The 16,011-nt window shown below is 46.6% G+C and overlaps 1 protein-coding gene across 1 annotated transcript; it reads right to left on the minus strand.

Annotated features, from left to right (window-relative positions):
- Window positions 1-626: 626 nt before the first annotated feature.
- On the minus strand, window positions 627-9,475 carry LOC117889715 (pikachurin). Its single transcript, XM_034794136.1, is given in 15 exon segments — window positions 627-2,118; window positions 2,203-2,306; window positions 2,380-2,481; window positions 2,546-4,022; window positions 4,025-4,064; window positions 4,128-4,280; window positions 4,344-4,419; window positions 4,489-4,706; window positions 4,763-4,899; window positions 4,963-5,152; window positions 5,213-5,559; window positions 5,635-5,750; window positions 5,821-6,673; window positions 7,311-7,427; window positions 9,022-9,475. Coding segments are annotated over 15 exon segments (4,206 nt in total). The 5' UTR covers window positions 9,143-9,475; the 3' UTR covers window positions 627-1,963.
- Between the last annotated feature and the right edge of the window lie 6,536 nt (window positions 9,476-16,011).

Below are 16,011 nucleotides of genomic sequence, written 5' to 3' on the forward strand. Positions count from 1 at the left end.
TAAATCATAGTGTAGTGCATATATATATTTGTTCGATAACACCTACATTTGAAACAACTGGTGTGACCAGTCGCTGGATTACTGAATGGTTCTTCCAAACGAAACCAGTTCCAACAATGCGCGCGCTCAAGAGCGAACTTCAAACATGAAAAATAGCTAAAATAGAATGCCATGTAGAATCGCTTTTTATTTTTATTTTCTGCAAACCAATGTACGAAATTAAATATCTTAATGCTTCGTTCTCCATTCCGTCATATAAATAAGCTACATTGAATGTCGTTTAATTTAGTTTTACATTGATTGGTGGTTGTGATTTCTTTATTCATGTTACGCATTTGTTTTCTATAGTTCTCATAGTCATATATATAGTTACGCATATGTATTATGATGTGTATATAACTACATACGTGGATGTTATCCCATTAAGCTACAAAATCATACTCATAAGATGAGAATGCAAACGATTTCTCTTCCCTCTGCTCGCTGCTCTTTGCTTTCTGCTTTTGTTTTACTAAACTTGACTTTACTTTACTGTTACTGCACCCTCTTCGCTCACTTACAAATTGTTTCAACAGGCTATTCGGATTCGATTAGTTAGTTTTTCTCGCACTTTTTAAACTTTTTGTTACAAATTTCGCTATGGGATTGTTAAGTTGCTGTTTTCTTAATCTTTTGGTTTGGTTTTCTTTAGCTAGTTGTTGTTTTGTTTAGTTCTTTGTTCTGTTGTTATTATATTGTATGTATGTATGTGTGTATGTTGCATGGGAGTATATGTGTATGTAAATTGTTAAAAATCGCTCACATATTTTCCATTCTTTTCTGGTTCAGCGTGTTTCTGTGTGTGTTTTTGAGTGTTTATTCTTTGTGGTGTTTTGGTGTTCTTACGTATGGCTTAAGATTCTTTGGTTTGGTGTCTCTTACAATTGGTTTTACATTATATATTTGTATATAAAAGTTACTTAGGCAGGCATGTGTGTGTGTGGGTGTGTTGTGTGTGTTTTCGTGTGCCGTCTTACATACTAATACACGCTACCCATTATTTACTTACCATTTAATATGTTCCTCTTCTACTACTCCACTCTTTGATTCGTTCGGGGTTTGACAGGACCTTCCAAGAAGCGCCAAATAGTACAGAATGTACAGTTATACAGTTCATAGTTTTTGTTTGTTTCTTTGTTTGTTTAGGTACAGCAATGCGAAAAACGAAAGTGTTGCCATAATGCATTTGCATGTGTGTGTGTCTGTGTACAGCAGTGTGTGTGAGTGGTGTGTGTGTGTGTAGTACAAAAAAGCTGGCAGCTCTGCATGTAAAGCGTAACGGTTCAACACACTAAAGTATCGCTATCGATATTCGTTAATCGTAATTGTTAATCGTTCCTTAAATGGACTTCCGGCATGATCGCACACTCCGATACTCCGCACACACGATGACACGTCTCATCATATCATCATATTCTATATGATTTACACTCCACTCGATATACATTAATCCCCTTTGCTAAAGTTATATATAAACTATTCCATTCTGAAGTATTGACAGTCACAGGCTCTATACGAAGCATGCATGCCCTTTGTTTTGTTTTGTTTTGCTTTTTGTTGGTATCTCATCTGCTCATTAAATATATATATATATCTATATATATATATATGTATATGTGTGTATGCTATTGTATATACTCAATACGTTTGTATATAATATGTATGTATGTAGTATGTTTTACGCTCTAGATTTAGTTTCGATCCTCCTTAACTTCCATCTCCCATCATCTCCTCTCATCTCCTTTTCTCTTGGTGTAAAAAAATGCTCTTCCCTCAATCTCAATCTCAGCGTCTACCCCGTTCTGTTTTGTTTCTTTTAAAAGCGTATTTTTGTACAAACACAAATCGACAAAGGACATTTGTGTGATTAACATAACATTTAAACTATTCGATATCAAAAGTCTTGAGGCGTTAGTGCAGCGTTTCATAGTAGGCCTGTCTCCACGTTGTGTTCCGTTCCCAGGGTGCTCGGATCAAAGTTCAGCTTCAACTCCCCAGCCACCACAATCTCCGATATGCAGCCCACAATGCCGCTGTAGTAGCGCCGATGCGTGAAGTATGCCACATCCGGCATTCCACCTAAAGTAGAGCAATTCAATTTATGATTGATTTATATAAATAACCTCAGAGTCGGTAATCCAATAGAATCTTTCCAATACGTACCAACATATAGGCCAGTATCTGTATTTAGTTGACGCAGCTTGCCAGGCGCTCGCTGCGTGGACGTTTTGCGGCCATCAACCTCCAGATAGCCCTCCTGTGAGTTCCTGCAGGGAAATGGGATAACCAATCATCATTAATTATCCCTTTACTTGCACTTCAGTCAACTTTAGTCCTTACCTTATGGCTCTCACGCGATGCCACAGGCCATCGCTGACCTTGGTGCCATTGAAGCGAATGTCCACCTCACCAGAGCCCAAATCATAGCGAAAGTGCAAATATCTGAAACGAAAGAAGTGAATGATAAATTCGGCATGCGGTGGAAGAAATGTTCTTCGGTACGAACCCCTTTTCAATGCCCAGCGACAAATAGTCGTCGTGCTCCTCCGTCGTTCCCTGGCGGCCGGTCCAGAGAATGACGCCGTTCTCCGAGTGCGTCTTGATGCGCAGATTTAAATCAATGTTGTAGCTAATGATCTGGCTCATGGTGTCCGCATCGTTGTAGTGGAAATAGCTGTCGGCGCCGGCAAAGCAGGCCCCAAAGTTCTTGCGAACTCCCTGCACCTGCGACTGGTGCTCCGCGGAGAGGTCGAACTTCTTCAGAAGGCTCCAGTCCGTGTGGGTCTGTGGCGTGGTGGAGGCATGGCTCTCTAGATGAACCTCCAGCTCTGAATGCAGCACTGGCGACAGCAGTTCATCGTTGTCGTCGTCGTTGTAGTCCTCACTGTACTGCGCTGTCTCGCTTGAGGAAACCCCGCTGGGTGCAGGTGGGGCCAGCACTTCGGGCTCTGCCTTTTTGTGGCTGCTGTGCGTGTTCGAGTTGGACATGATGCGCTTCATGTCCTCGTTCAGCTGCTTCCGCTGGTAGTCCTCGGTCCCGTCCGAGGCATCGAAAAGGGACTCGTCAAAGACAAAGGCATTGCTGTCATCCTCCGCCGACACAACCGGACCACCCTGGATGCTCTTGCTGCTCTTGCTGCTCTGACTGCTCTGACTGCTGGTTGCCATGGCATCGGCATACTCCTGCTGCTGCAGGCTGGCCACCCAGTCGTTGTTATCATCAAAGGTGAGAATGTCGCTGTCCGGATTCGTCTGGAAACTTTCATAGTGGGTGGGCAGGCGGCTCAGTTTGTGGGCAAAGGCTGCATTTGGCTTCTGGTGGTGCTCGTGCTTGCTCACTTGAAGCTTGCCCGAGTGCTTGGCCGTGGCCATAGCAGCTGGAGTTGGGGGTGGCGGTGGGGCTGGCTGGGAATGTGAAGAAGGAGAAGGCGTCTGCGGTTGTCTCTTCCCTGGCATCAGCTGCTGTGGCTGCTGCTCCTGCTGGTTCTGCTGCTGCTGCTGCTGCTGCTGCACAAAGCGGAATATGATATCATCTTCGATTTCCTCATTGCTAAGAGCCCCTGCTGTGGCTTCCTCATCATCCGTCGACAGTGGAGCTGTGGATGGGGGCCTGGCTGTGGTTGTGCTTGTGCTTGTGGTTGTTGTGGTAGTGGCAGCAGTGGTGGTGGCAGGTGGCTTATGCAAATTCTTGCGCTTCTTCGAGTGCTTCTTGTGCGCCACGACCGAGACTTTCTTGGCCACGGCCTCCTCTGGTTCTCGTTCTCGTTCTCTTTCTCTATTGTGCTTGGTCTCGAGTGCCTTAGATTTGTGTAAAGCCAGCTCCGGCAGCAGCTCGGGCGGCACTTCGGCGGCCTTGTTGCAGCGCTCGTTGTAGATGCTGCAGCGGCACTCGTAGCTCTCCATTTGCGGCACGCACTCCGCCAGGGGTCCGCACGGGCGGGCCACACAGGCGTGGGGGCAGTTGCCAATGTTGCTGCCCCCAGCGCCTCAGACACAATGCCCAGCGAGTGGCCATTGATATCAATCTGTGGCGCAGGGAAACGAGTACATTAGAGTGTGGAATTTGTATGGGAATCAAGCTCACTTACCCTTTGAATGCATCCCACAAAGAATGGCTTGTACTTGAGGTCCAGCGGCAGGCGGTCCACGTGGTTGACGCCGCCCACAAACAGATTCTGCTCCAGGGACAAGTGCCAGAAGCCATTCGAGGATATGGTCATGACCTCCTGGTGCTGATCGATCTGTGGAATGAGGACCAAAGTTATAAATGCCATTAAATCTATGGGAATTTCTACGACGCTCACCTTGAGCACTGCCAAGCGAGCAGTCCGAGAGATCTTGATGGTGTGCCACTGTCCCGTGCTGATGGAGTACTCACTCCTGAGAAAGGGGAAACGAACGAAATGAGTAAACCTTTGGCGGCTAAGCATTCACTAATCATTCACTTACCGCACCACTGCGGGTCCACTGCCCAAGTCAAAGGCAAACTCCACAAAGCCATCGTTCAGGTAGAGGGCAATGAAGTCGCCTCGCTGCTCTGGGCCCGAGTACAGGATGAGGCCATCCGCCTGTTCCGGCTTCAGGATCACCTTCAGCTCCAGCCAGATCAATGCGCTGTCGCCGAGCGGCGCATAGCGAAGGAACGACGAGCCATTGAAGGCGGGAACCTATGACCATATTATATGAAGAAATGTTTCCTTCAGAAGAACACAATGAAACTCACCTGCAGATCCATGCGAATCTCGCAGAGATCCCCGACATATCCAATGGGACAGAGACAGACGGCTCCCTGGTCCGAGGGCAGGCACTTGCCACCATGCTGGCAGGGATAGCGCACACACTTGTCCGTGGAGCAGTCCTCTGTGTTGTTTACAGACAATGAGTTGAGCAAAAGGAACCCCTAAATGACTGTCAAACACTCACGTATGTCGAAGCCATTGATGACATCGCCCAGCGGATGTTCGGTGAACTTGTAGTCGTGCTCGTTGGCCACAAAGCGTCGAATGCAGCCGGAGAAACCCTCCGCCAGGGGCAGGCGCTTGGCCAGGCCCGTGATGTTGCCAATGCCACCCAGGAAGACAGGCTCACGGAAGGTGATGCGCGAGAATAATCCCTGAAGGCAAAGAATTAACTCATCAATAAGAAAGGTAACTCTGGGATTCACTCCACTCACATTCGATCTGCCCTGGACCTTGGTGCCGTGATTGAGCACCAGCCAGGCATCCCAGCGATGCCGATAGATGATCACCGAGTTCCATTCGTTCAGCATGATAGTCTCCCGCGACCGTACGCTGCCCACGCCCGAGCCGCAGTCGAACCAGAACTCCACGAATCCCTTATTAAGCAGCAGGGCCATGAAGTCCCCAGTTAGATCGTCCCGCTCGCCGCTCAGCAATATGATGCCATCAAAGGACTCTGGACGGAACTCTACGCGCAGCTGGACGTGCTTGTAAGCGCCATGAAGTGCGGCAAATGCCAGCCAGGAGCGCTTGGCAAAGCGCGGCACATTTGCGCGTATATCTATGGAGGATAGTGGAAAGGCAATGAACATCAGCTGCATTTAATATCCCCAATAAGAGGGAAACCATCTCTTACCATCCTGGCAGCCATTGCCTGTCTTGCCAAAGGGACACAGGCAGCGGGAGCTGGCGGCGGTTGCCTCCAAGGCACAGATGCCATCGGCTCCACAATCCAGATTGCAACTGGAACTGCTGTTCGGAAAGGTATTCAAAATGAGTCATTCAATAAGCTTTGATACAAAGAAGCAGCTTCCCCACCCACCTGCTAGTGCTGGTAGCTGCTGCCTCCGCTGATGTTCCCGTATTTGCTGCTACTCCTACATTCGTTTCTGATATGTTGCTCCGATTAGTGTACATCCTCGTGATATGCATTTGAACTTTGCTGTTGCTGTTGCTGTTGCTGTTGGTCTTGCGATTCCTGTTCTTGCCGGAGTTCCTATTCGTATTGCTTGTCGTCTGATATGTTTGCGATTTGCTGTTGCTGTTGCTGTTGCTGTTCCGTCTTAAATTTAATTGATTATTGTTGACATCGTCGTAGATGGACATGTCGGACTTGTAGCTATAGTAGTCATCCCCACCATCCGCACCATTGCCCACCCCATAGTCCATGTCCAGTTGGCTCTGGCCATTGCCACTGTCTGCCGTTGGTTGGGCTGGGGCTCCTGTTGTGGTTGTGCTGGACCAGGTGCTGGTTTTGGTTTTGGTTTTAGGCGCTGCGGTGGTACTGATTGTGGTTGTGCTCGCCGTGCTGGCCACTTTAAAATCGCCCACATCCGGCTCGGGGCCATCGCCCTCAGAATTGAAATTGATGCTCTCCGCTGATATGTAATAATCGTTTGAATTGACTTTCTGTTGCTGCTGCTGTCGCTCCTGCAGCCTCAAAGTGCTGTCATCGCCCTCGCTGTAGTCGTAGCTATCGCCATCCGCTTCGGACTCATCTACTCCGTTCCCATTCCCTGCAGCACCGGGGCCATCTCCGGCGGCATACACCGCCTGGGACATCAGTTTGCTGTCATCGTTGGCCAGCTTTGCGCTGAACGAGGCTCCCTTCTGATACAGGACATCCTCGTCGGACTTGCCACGGCCATCGGATCCGTTGCCTGTGGAATTAATAACTGCAAAGTGGGGAAATTAGTTACAAAAATTCAACAACAAATAATGAGAAATGAAACTAGTTTTTTAACAGAAGAGATTCGTTAATCCCTTACAGATATTTTATACCTAATACTAAACAATTTAAATTTAATTACAAACTCTAGAATTATCTCCCTGTGTCAAATGCAGCAATAGCCTGAATGATATTTATCTATAGCCCCTCTCGCCCTTCTAAATTGTAAACTTCTTTGTTAATTTTTGGGTTATTTTGCAGCTCGTGTTTCCCATATTTATTTGCCACCATGTTGTGGCAATTGTGGCAAAACTACCTGTCATAAAGCAATTGTTGCAAAACTGTCGAAAATTAAATGGAAAATATACGCCAGCGGGGAGCAGGGAGGGCGGCAGGCAACAATATCAATTTGCCATGGCCCCAACTATTGGATTATCCGGCTGAGCAATTTCAAAATAATAATAATAATAATTCACCAAAAAGAAATGAATGAGAGTAAATAATAACACAGAATAACAAACGGCATAAAACAGACTGCCCGATTCGATAGAGTTTCCCATCCATTACGGCGGGGACACTTCCCGGACAATAACTGAAAAGGCAAATCAATTTGTGGATCAAGGGGGTTCGGTCACCCAACGCACCTTGACAGCTGTACCCGTTCTTGTTCAGCTCATAGCCCTCGATGCAGTCGCACTCGTACATCCCGTCGTGGATCTCATAGCAGAGCTGCTCGCAGGGACTGGTGTGGCCGCAGCGACCTGTAAAGGGAATTAGAAGAGGGGAGGGAGAGAACAGTCATTAGCATTTGGGGTGAGCCGTGGTCCAACTACACATGTACATATGTACGAGTATGTATGTGGTAGATGCACTGATAGGGAGGCGCTCTTATGGGTCTAGGGCGTGTTGCTGGTCGAGCCATAGTCCATCCAGTTCATAATTTCAGTCCATTTTATTTCGAGTTGAGTGTCCTGCGTGTCCAGGTCCAGGTCTATGGCTGTGATGGGTGTATGGGTGGGTCCTTCTCTGGGTGTGACCGACGTGTCCGCAATAAATTCTAATAAGCTTTAAGGACTTTGGGCCTGGCATGGTCTGGTGGTCTGGTTCCTGGTCTCTGCTCAAGGCATACGCTTTTGGTAATTTACTGCCTAGCACTGGCAACATTTCAGTGGGCCCTTCTGCCCAGCACTCCAACTGTTGAGCCCTTACACACACACACACAAGCATCTACTTAAATAACTGGGTTGTGTGGTGGTGTGCGTTTTCGATAGATATTTGAGCCAAGGAGCAAAAGGATTGGGCCCTCTGTTCGATTCGTGTGTAATTTGAATGCAAATCTCTTGCAGTGGCAAAATCAGAGGCAAATGCATTTCACTTGACACCGAAAACGGGGCTTCCAACGCCTCTCTCTGAGGCGGAAAGAAAAGTAAAACATTACTGGCATTACGCATACGCCCGAGTGGCCCTGCCTCTTACGTCATACATTGTATTAAATGGAACGAACTGGCACAAAAACACACAGAAACACAAACACAAACACTCACACAAAACCCATTCCAAAGTGGTGAGGCAGCTGAAGATGGAGACGGAAGCCACGAACACGTCAGCTACTCTGTTAAAGTGCCACCAGGAGAGCCAGTCGCATGGGGCGTGGGGCATTGAGCATGGAGACACAAGCTCATGCATGCATGCAGACTTGCTAGTTGATTAAGCAACTGTGGGGACGATTAAAGTGCACTGGACACTGGAGCATACAGCACACACATTTGCATATGCACACACACACACACACACACCACACACACACACACAATGGACAGTCTCGTCCCTGGTTCCTGTCACTCCATCTCTGCTTGCTGCCTCTGCCATGTGCATTGGGTATTCAAATTTAAATTGAAAAATCGCATTTTGTATGCAATTGAAATCGAAGTGTCAGCAGCACACATCATCATCAGCTTCAGCTTCAGAATCGGCCCATCAACTGTTGATGTCATTCCCAAAACGTGACTGAAAATTCGTCAATTCGTAAAACTTCCAATTGCATAACATTCACGCCATCTCTCTCTGTATTTCGCTGTCTGTCCCTTTCTATGCATGTACCGCACGCATAATTAAGTTGCTCATTAATGTCAAAGGCCGGGGTTCTGGTCACACAATGGGGACATCGCCTATTGATATGTCAGGGCGCAGAGCCCTCCACTTCAGTCCTCTCCTCTCCAGGGCTCTCTTCAAATTTGAAATGCCGATATCGAATACCAGAATTTCCGCAATTAGACACATGCACAGGAATGTGGGGAGGGATGGGGTGAGGGGTGGTAGTGGTAGTGGGTTAACAGATCCAAATTTCATACGCACCTTGGAAGGCCGCCTCCTCTGGCTCCACAATGGCACTGACAGTGGCGCTGGCAGTCGAGAGTAGCAGGAGCCACACGAACCCCGCTCGATAATGATGGTGTTGATGCTTTGAAGTGGACATGGTGCTCGCTCCTTGCTCTCCTTTCGTCTCCTCTCGTCGGTTGGCAGTGGTCCACAGGTGTGCTCAATGGCTCGCAATGCCTGCTGATATGTGCGCTTCTCTTTTCTGTGGCTATGCGGGATGGGATGGGACGGGTGGCAGGCACCTCACTTCAGTTCAGTTCAGACTGGAGTCCCAGTTTCGTTGCTGATTCTGATTCCGAATCCGACTTTGGCCATCAGCCAGCGGCGAGCATTGAGCGTGCATGCGTCTCGACGTTGCCACTGCGACTGTTGCTCGGCCTCGGTCTCAGCTGCTGCTGCTACTGCTGCTACTGCTGCTCCTTCTGCTGCTCTGGAAAATACACACACACAAAAACACAAACAAACAGGCGACACAAGCGCGCAATTAGTAAACGTTGCCCAAAAGTGGAGGCGAAGCCAAAAGCAAATCAAGTGGTCATTATAATATAACCACAAATTGCAAAACACGCAATGGGCAAATGGAACATAGCGGCAAGGAGCAATCAGCTCAGCGGTGGGTATTGCCCATTGGGTGTGGGCATGGGCCTGGGCCGTGGCCCATGGGCTCCCTCGGCTCCATGATTCATGGCAGTAGTAAAATCAATAGGGACCGCCATGGCAACGACGCCACAACAAATAGACAAAGCCCTCAATTTCGGTGTGGTATCAAACCCCAACCACTTCCACGTCCACCCTCCGTCCAGAGGCATGCCACCTGGCGGTCCTACCTTAAGCCAAACATACATATCTATGTCTGTACATATGTATACACGAACTGTGTGGCCAAGTAATTAGAAATCAATATGTCGACAATTTGGCAGAGTAGAGACTGTGCCCGTGCCCGTGCCCGTACCCGTAACCATCCAAACACAGAACAGTCAGACGTAATCCTCCTTCCTACTCGCAGTTTTGTGGAAAAAATCGAAATCAAAAACGGATAGACAAAAAGATTTTTGGGATTATTTATTTTTCCTTTCAGCCGATTGAAAATTGAAATGTCAGGTAGGAGAAAAGTCAGCGTGGAAATGCCTTAGCATGGATCAGACGCATGTCCATTCTATCTTTCATCTGCTCTCTATTGCCAACTCTTTTGCACTGGAGCTGGAGCTGATTTTTAGTGGATTGTCTAGCCTACTTAGGGGGGCAAGCATTGCAGTTCTTCACACTGCAGTTGCCACTGCCACTGCTGCTGCTCCTGAATATGATACTCTGCCTCCTGTGCTTTTATATATTTGCTATTTATATGTATATAAATAGATGGTATATATGTATGTATATGCTATATGCCATGCGACTCAACTGGGGCATGTCACTCTGATGGCGCATCTTTCGGTAGGAACGACAAAGAGAGAGAGAGACTGAGAGGGATAGAGACAGTGGGCAGAGAGGATAGTTAAGCTCACCTAAGCTGCCGATCATTAGCTTCAAACTAAATTTGAGTTGTTTGCAATGAAGGCAAATTAATGCAAGTTCCAAACTTTATGAGTAAACAATAATTCTGTTGATGCTGCCACCACAAAATGTGTCTGGGTTGAATATTCAGCTTAGTGGAGCGACACTTGGCCACTGGCATCAACAGCCACATCACTCCATGCCATGATGGTGTATCCTATCAATCGCTGCGACAGCCAATTTTCTACTACTTGGATATGTATGTACATATATACATTTGTTTGGCAATTTTCCATTCCCTCTTGCTTGGCTCCTTAAAATCGCCCTTTGCTTTGGTTTCTCAATTTCATATTTTTTTCTTGTTTTCTTTCTGTGGTTGTTGCGTGTGTGTGTGCTCCTGCCTCTGCCTCTTTGCCTTTCTGCGAGTGTGTGACTGTTTCGTGGTAATGTGGCTCTTTGGTTGTGCGTGCAAAAAAAAAAGTTTTCCGTTTATTTTTTACACGTTCCACGCTGGGGCTAAAAAACCCATTCCGTAACTGTCTCAAGTTGGGATTTTCTTCATTTTTGTTATGCTTTTTTTCTTTTTTGGTGAGGCCCACCAAATGTTGCCGTATTCATTTTATATCGATTTTTCCACCTTGGCTATTTACGCCGCCAGACTTGCCCACACACACTCACTGGCACACTCTCAAACAACTACTCACACGCAGACATTTAGACATACAGACATATTCTGCAGAGGTTGACATACTACTCTTATCCCCCCATAACCCGTGCGAGCACTTCTTCAGCATGTGACCACTCTCTTTCTCTCTCTCTCTCCGCCGCTCTCTGGCTCGTTTTATATGTGTATTTCCCATTGCTTTCATTGGGGATTTCATTCTTACACTGCTTTTTTTACTTTTCGAGCTTTTGTTGTATTCGTATGCTTTTTTTTCTCGGATTTTTTATTGCGTTTTTAATGGCATTCCTTTCCGGTACGACGCCTCCGAATGGCCAGCAAATGTTGAAGGCTGTCGCCTCGTGCGGTGCAGCCAGCCACACAGTAGAGAATCCAGGAGCTTGTTTCCTTTTTTTTTTGTTTTTTGTGCCAAAATGCATGCCAGCCACATGCAGGTGTGTATGGCTCTGAGTGTTCGCCTGCGAGTGGCATGGGGGTGGTATGGAAAACTCATTATTCAGGTAAATGCTGCTGCTGCTTCACAAAAACGTGCGCTCATTTGGCTGGAAAATGTGTGCGGCATGCAATGCCGCAAAAGCTTGCCACTTGAGCACTGAGTGGCTTCGGAAACTAATTAAAACACATTGCCATCGAAGTTAATAGACACCCCCGATGCCAACCCATACCCATGCCCATGTCCAAAATATCATGGGAGTCCATAAAGAAAACTTGACGCTTCGCCTCGATAAAGTTGATCAACCCAATTAGTCCACTAATGGACAAAAATGAACGCTTAAAGTGGCATTGATTTGATTGCACAATTAAGTGAGAAGTCATGGCGTCTGAAGACTGGATGGATCCGCACTTTGCCATTTATCACGGATTAACATCCACAGCGGGTGACGACTCCTCTGCCATCCGAGAGTTGTGCCAGGGCTCTGGCTTTAAGCTTTTTGGGGGCTATCCGGATGCGGCCCATCGTAAATTCAAAACTTTTGCACCCTGCACCAGAGTTAGGAACGTGACCGCAAAGTGAAGAGGAATTTTCAGGGGATACCAGTAACGTAACATAACCGCTGGTAGATTTTCCCGGTCAGAAATGGAAGCGGCTCGGAAAGTTTTCATAGCCAGCGAGAGATATGCCCGAAAATACAGAACTATGCAGCTGGGTGAGTGAAAGTGGTAACTGAATTATTTGCGAGAATATTTTTTACAGTTTCTGATATGCATACAAAAAGTGAGTGGGGTGGGGGAGGGGCGCAGCAGGAGAAAATCCCGTTCCCATTCCCATTCGCATGGGGGCTTTGCGCACGGGGAAAACCTGCTTGGTCAGGGCTTTTTCCTTCAATTATTTAGACGTTTCACTCGATTGTGTGGCTGCTTTATTGATTCGAAAGGCGAACAAGGCCAAACAACTACAAAATTGCGAGTATGTCCCGGCCAGTCTCTGAGTGGCTCTCCGGAGCGGCTCATGCTCCTGCTCCTGCTCCAGCTCCAGCCTGCTGATGTCACTGATGGTAAAAAGTTTATACAAAAAGCCAATAACAGGAAAGTCCCAGCACTACTCGTGAAACAGCAACAAGAACCACAATACAGAACAGAAAACAGAGAGAGAAAGCAGAAAGGCTAAGTTGGAATGAAACAAAACAAAGCAGCGGCGGGGAATAAAGAGAAAACGAGAGAGGAAAAAGAAATGATGGCAAACTGAAACTGTAGCCGCACACAAAGGGAAGCGAAACCGTTAAGGCAGCAATAAATTGTGTTTTTATAAGGTAGGTAAATAGAGCACAAAATCCGTGGATGGCCAATTGAAGGGGAGAGCAGTAGCAACCACAAAATACACACACACAAACCAGCGGGGGGAGGCTGTGGATACGAGGATTTGTTATTTCGGGGAGGTGGAGGAATACGCATCCCACAGACAGACCCAGACTACGACTTTCCGACTGACCGAATGACGAGGAGATAGAACAAACCATATAGAAACAGTGGACACAGGATAATTAACCTTATAAAGAGAACAATTAGTATAAAAGAAAGCTGAAAGTTCATTTGAAATAAATATATGTACTTATAGTCTGAGTTATACAAACAGGGTAATCCGGGACAGCTGCAAAATAACTTAACACGGCCCACGACAGGTTTGGGCGACTAATTCCATCCTGGAATAATGTGTCCTCGGTTTATGCTACCACAAATTCATTTTGTGCAACAATTATCCATTAGCTTTACAAGAACATATAGAAAATGTTCCATGACCAATGATAAAGCTTTCTATGCGATTCTAATAGCAGGATCGCAATCTTAAATGATCTTAAATAAACGCTCGCAAAATATGACACGACAAAAGAGTCTTCCCTCAGAAGAAATTTTAGTTCAGTACTTATGCAAAATGTCAAAATACAAGCCTCAAAAACTTTTCTCTATGCAAGAACGGGACGACGCCTTTAATGATTTCTGAAGCCCCCAAAGGCAAGCAATTAAAATGTTGGCCCTCTCAGGAGTTTTCACTGTTGGCGGCTTGAGGTTTGGCGCGTTTTTTCGCTGGTTGCTGCTGCCACTCCCGCCTTGGCATTGAGTGCCGAAATATCTGTTGGCCATGGCAATATCGCACATTCGCATACCAGTCTGGGGGCCTAATTTATGGCAAATTCGCAGGTGCGCGCTTTACCCAGAGAGCTGTCAAAGACCGCGTTTCTTTTCGGAACAACACAGTGGCAGCAAAGCGGGAAAGCGGCGCGAAAAGCGCCAGCAAAAATGAAAGCAAAGTAAGTTGAAGAAGAAGAAGAGAAGATGAAGAAGTGGAGGCAGGGAAAAACACCGTTGGCCAAAGCAATTTCCCAGCAAAGGACCTAAGGACTAAAACAAAAGCAGACACACACACACATACACCAAGCAAGAGTGGGAGTCGAACGTGACGTCTGCGTGTGGGTGTACTGGAGTGTGGCAGTGTGTTTGGGGAGGGTGGAAGAGAGCAAACACCAAAGGGAATTCTTGTAACTCTGAAAAAGGGGAACTCCCATAGACTTTTCAGCTGCTCCGAGATGTGAATGAACTATTAATTATCAACATCAAAAGCAGCATTATGCTCCCGTTCATCATCATAGCCATCACTATTATCATCAGCATCGAGCGTAACTTTAGTTTGACCCATAATTACAACAACTAAAGTTCAACTCGACTCTGTGTTTCTGGGTGTGAGTGTGGGGGATTGGGTGTGGGTGAGCACTTGGCCCCACTTGAAGTGGAGCCACTTTCCCTTTGCTGCCCCTCGCCCCAGGCCACATAAATTTCCATTATTTTACGTTCCCTGGAACTGTAAACTACATACAACAATAACGGTACTTACTCGCTCTGTTTCTGTTTCTGATTCTGTTTCTGTTGCTCTTGCTGGCCAAGTTCCGTTACTCTGCCAGCGCGCACCGTCTCCGCTTACAGTGCCGTCCCACCTACGTGCTCCGACGTCCTCGTAGATTTCTGCCTCCTTCTAGTCTGCTTCTTGCTCTGCTTTTATTTTTCGGCTTTCAGCGATTTTCGTGGTATTTACATTTACACACGCTCCCACTTACACAGACTTTCTAACACTCACTCACCCGCGCACACACTCAAACACACAGGGGCACATTCAGCTCTCGTATAAAACTGACTTTCACATTGCACTTGTGAATCCTCAATTGGTGGCGAAAACCTTGAGTTTTCGCATACATATGTACTAGATATGTATTCTAAATAAATTATATAGAACTTCCACGTTTGGTTAAGTTTTCTTTTACGTTTCGTTGTCAAGTGCGTCGTTGTTTGTAGAGTTATTGCTGTTGATGTTGCTGTTGCTTTATGTATGTATATGTATTATTTTGGTTGTATCCTGCGAACGGATGTCTCTGATGACGGCGGCGCTGCGTTTTGTTTCGTTTTATTATACCGTTATGTTGTGGAGCGTAACGTTTTTACACTCTAATTGACGGGAGACTTCTGAGCGTATCGAAGGCAATTGAAACGACGGAGAGGCCAGAGCCAGCAAAATTGCAAAACGGAATCAGTGTGCTGCCCAACTGTGGCAGTTGGACTAAAGAGAGAGTGAGAGAGAAAACTGGAGAGAGCATAAAGCAGTCAGAAGTCAAACAAAATATAAAACCGCATGGGAAGGTAACAGGGCTGAGAGCTAAAGCATTAGCGCGGGAGAGAGCTTCCTGTGCTGACGGTTGGACGATTATCCGGGCATGGAAAGAAGCGCGAATTCAATTCTGTGCTGCCTATTGGAGCTAATAGGGTTGCCAGGGACTGCTAATGTTTGGATAGGGCTTAAAAATGTAAATACATTTTGAGAAAGTTTAAGAACAATTCTGTACGCACTTGCAGCAAATAAACTGAGATGCAATTAATGAAAATATATTCAGCTAAGTCGTATCGCATTTAACATTTACCGTACACCTGACAGCCCTCAATGGACTCTCTGGAACTTTCTCTCTCAGGTATGGCCACTCTCGCACTCCCTCTCTCTATTCGATTGCAAGCGCATGCGCTGACAAAAACATTCCGGGCACACAACAACAAGAATGGTGAGAGAGCTTTCGTGGGCAGAGTCGGTGAGAGAGGAATGGAGTGGAAGGTACATGTATGCAAGGTGTGACACTCCTATATATAGTTAGTGTATAGTTATCAAACGCAGCTATCCGTTGAGCTCTTTGTGGCCATTCCTCACCTTGAATTGATGTAACTTGCGCTGTTCACTGTTAAACAACAGCTGGTTGTTGCCGCTACCATCAACTTAACAGCCCAATCAACACCTACAGAGAGTAACATACACTTTAAAG

Source organism: Drosophila subobscura, chromosome E, assembly GCF_008121235.1.
Source record: "Drosophila subobscura isolate 14011-0131.10 chromosome E, UCBerk_Dsub_1.0, whole genome shotgun sequence".
In the NCBI taxonomy this organism is placed as follows: Eukaryota; Metazoa; Arthropoda; class Insecta; order Diptera; family Drosophilidae; genus Drosophila; species Drosophila subobscura.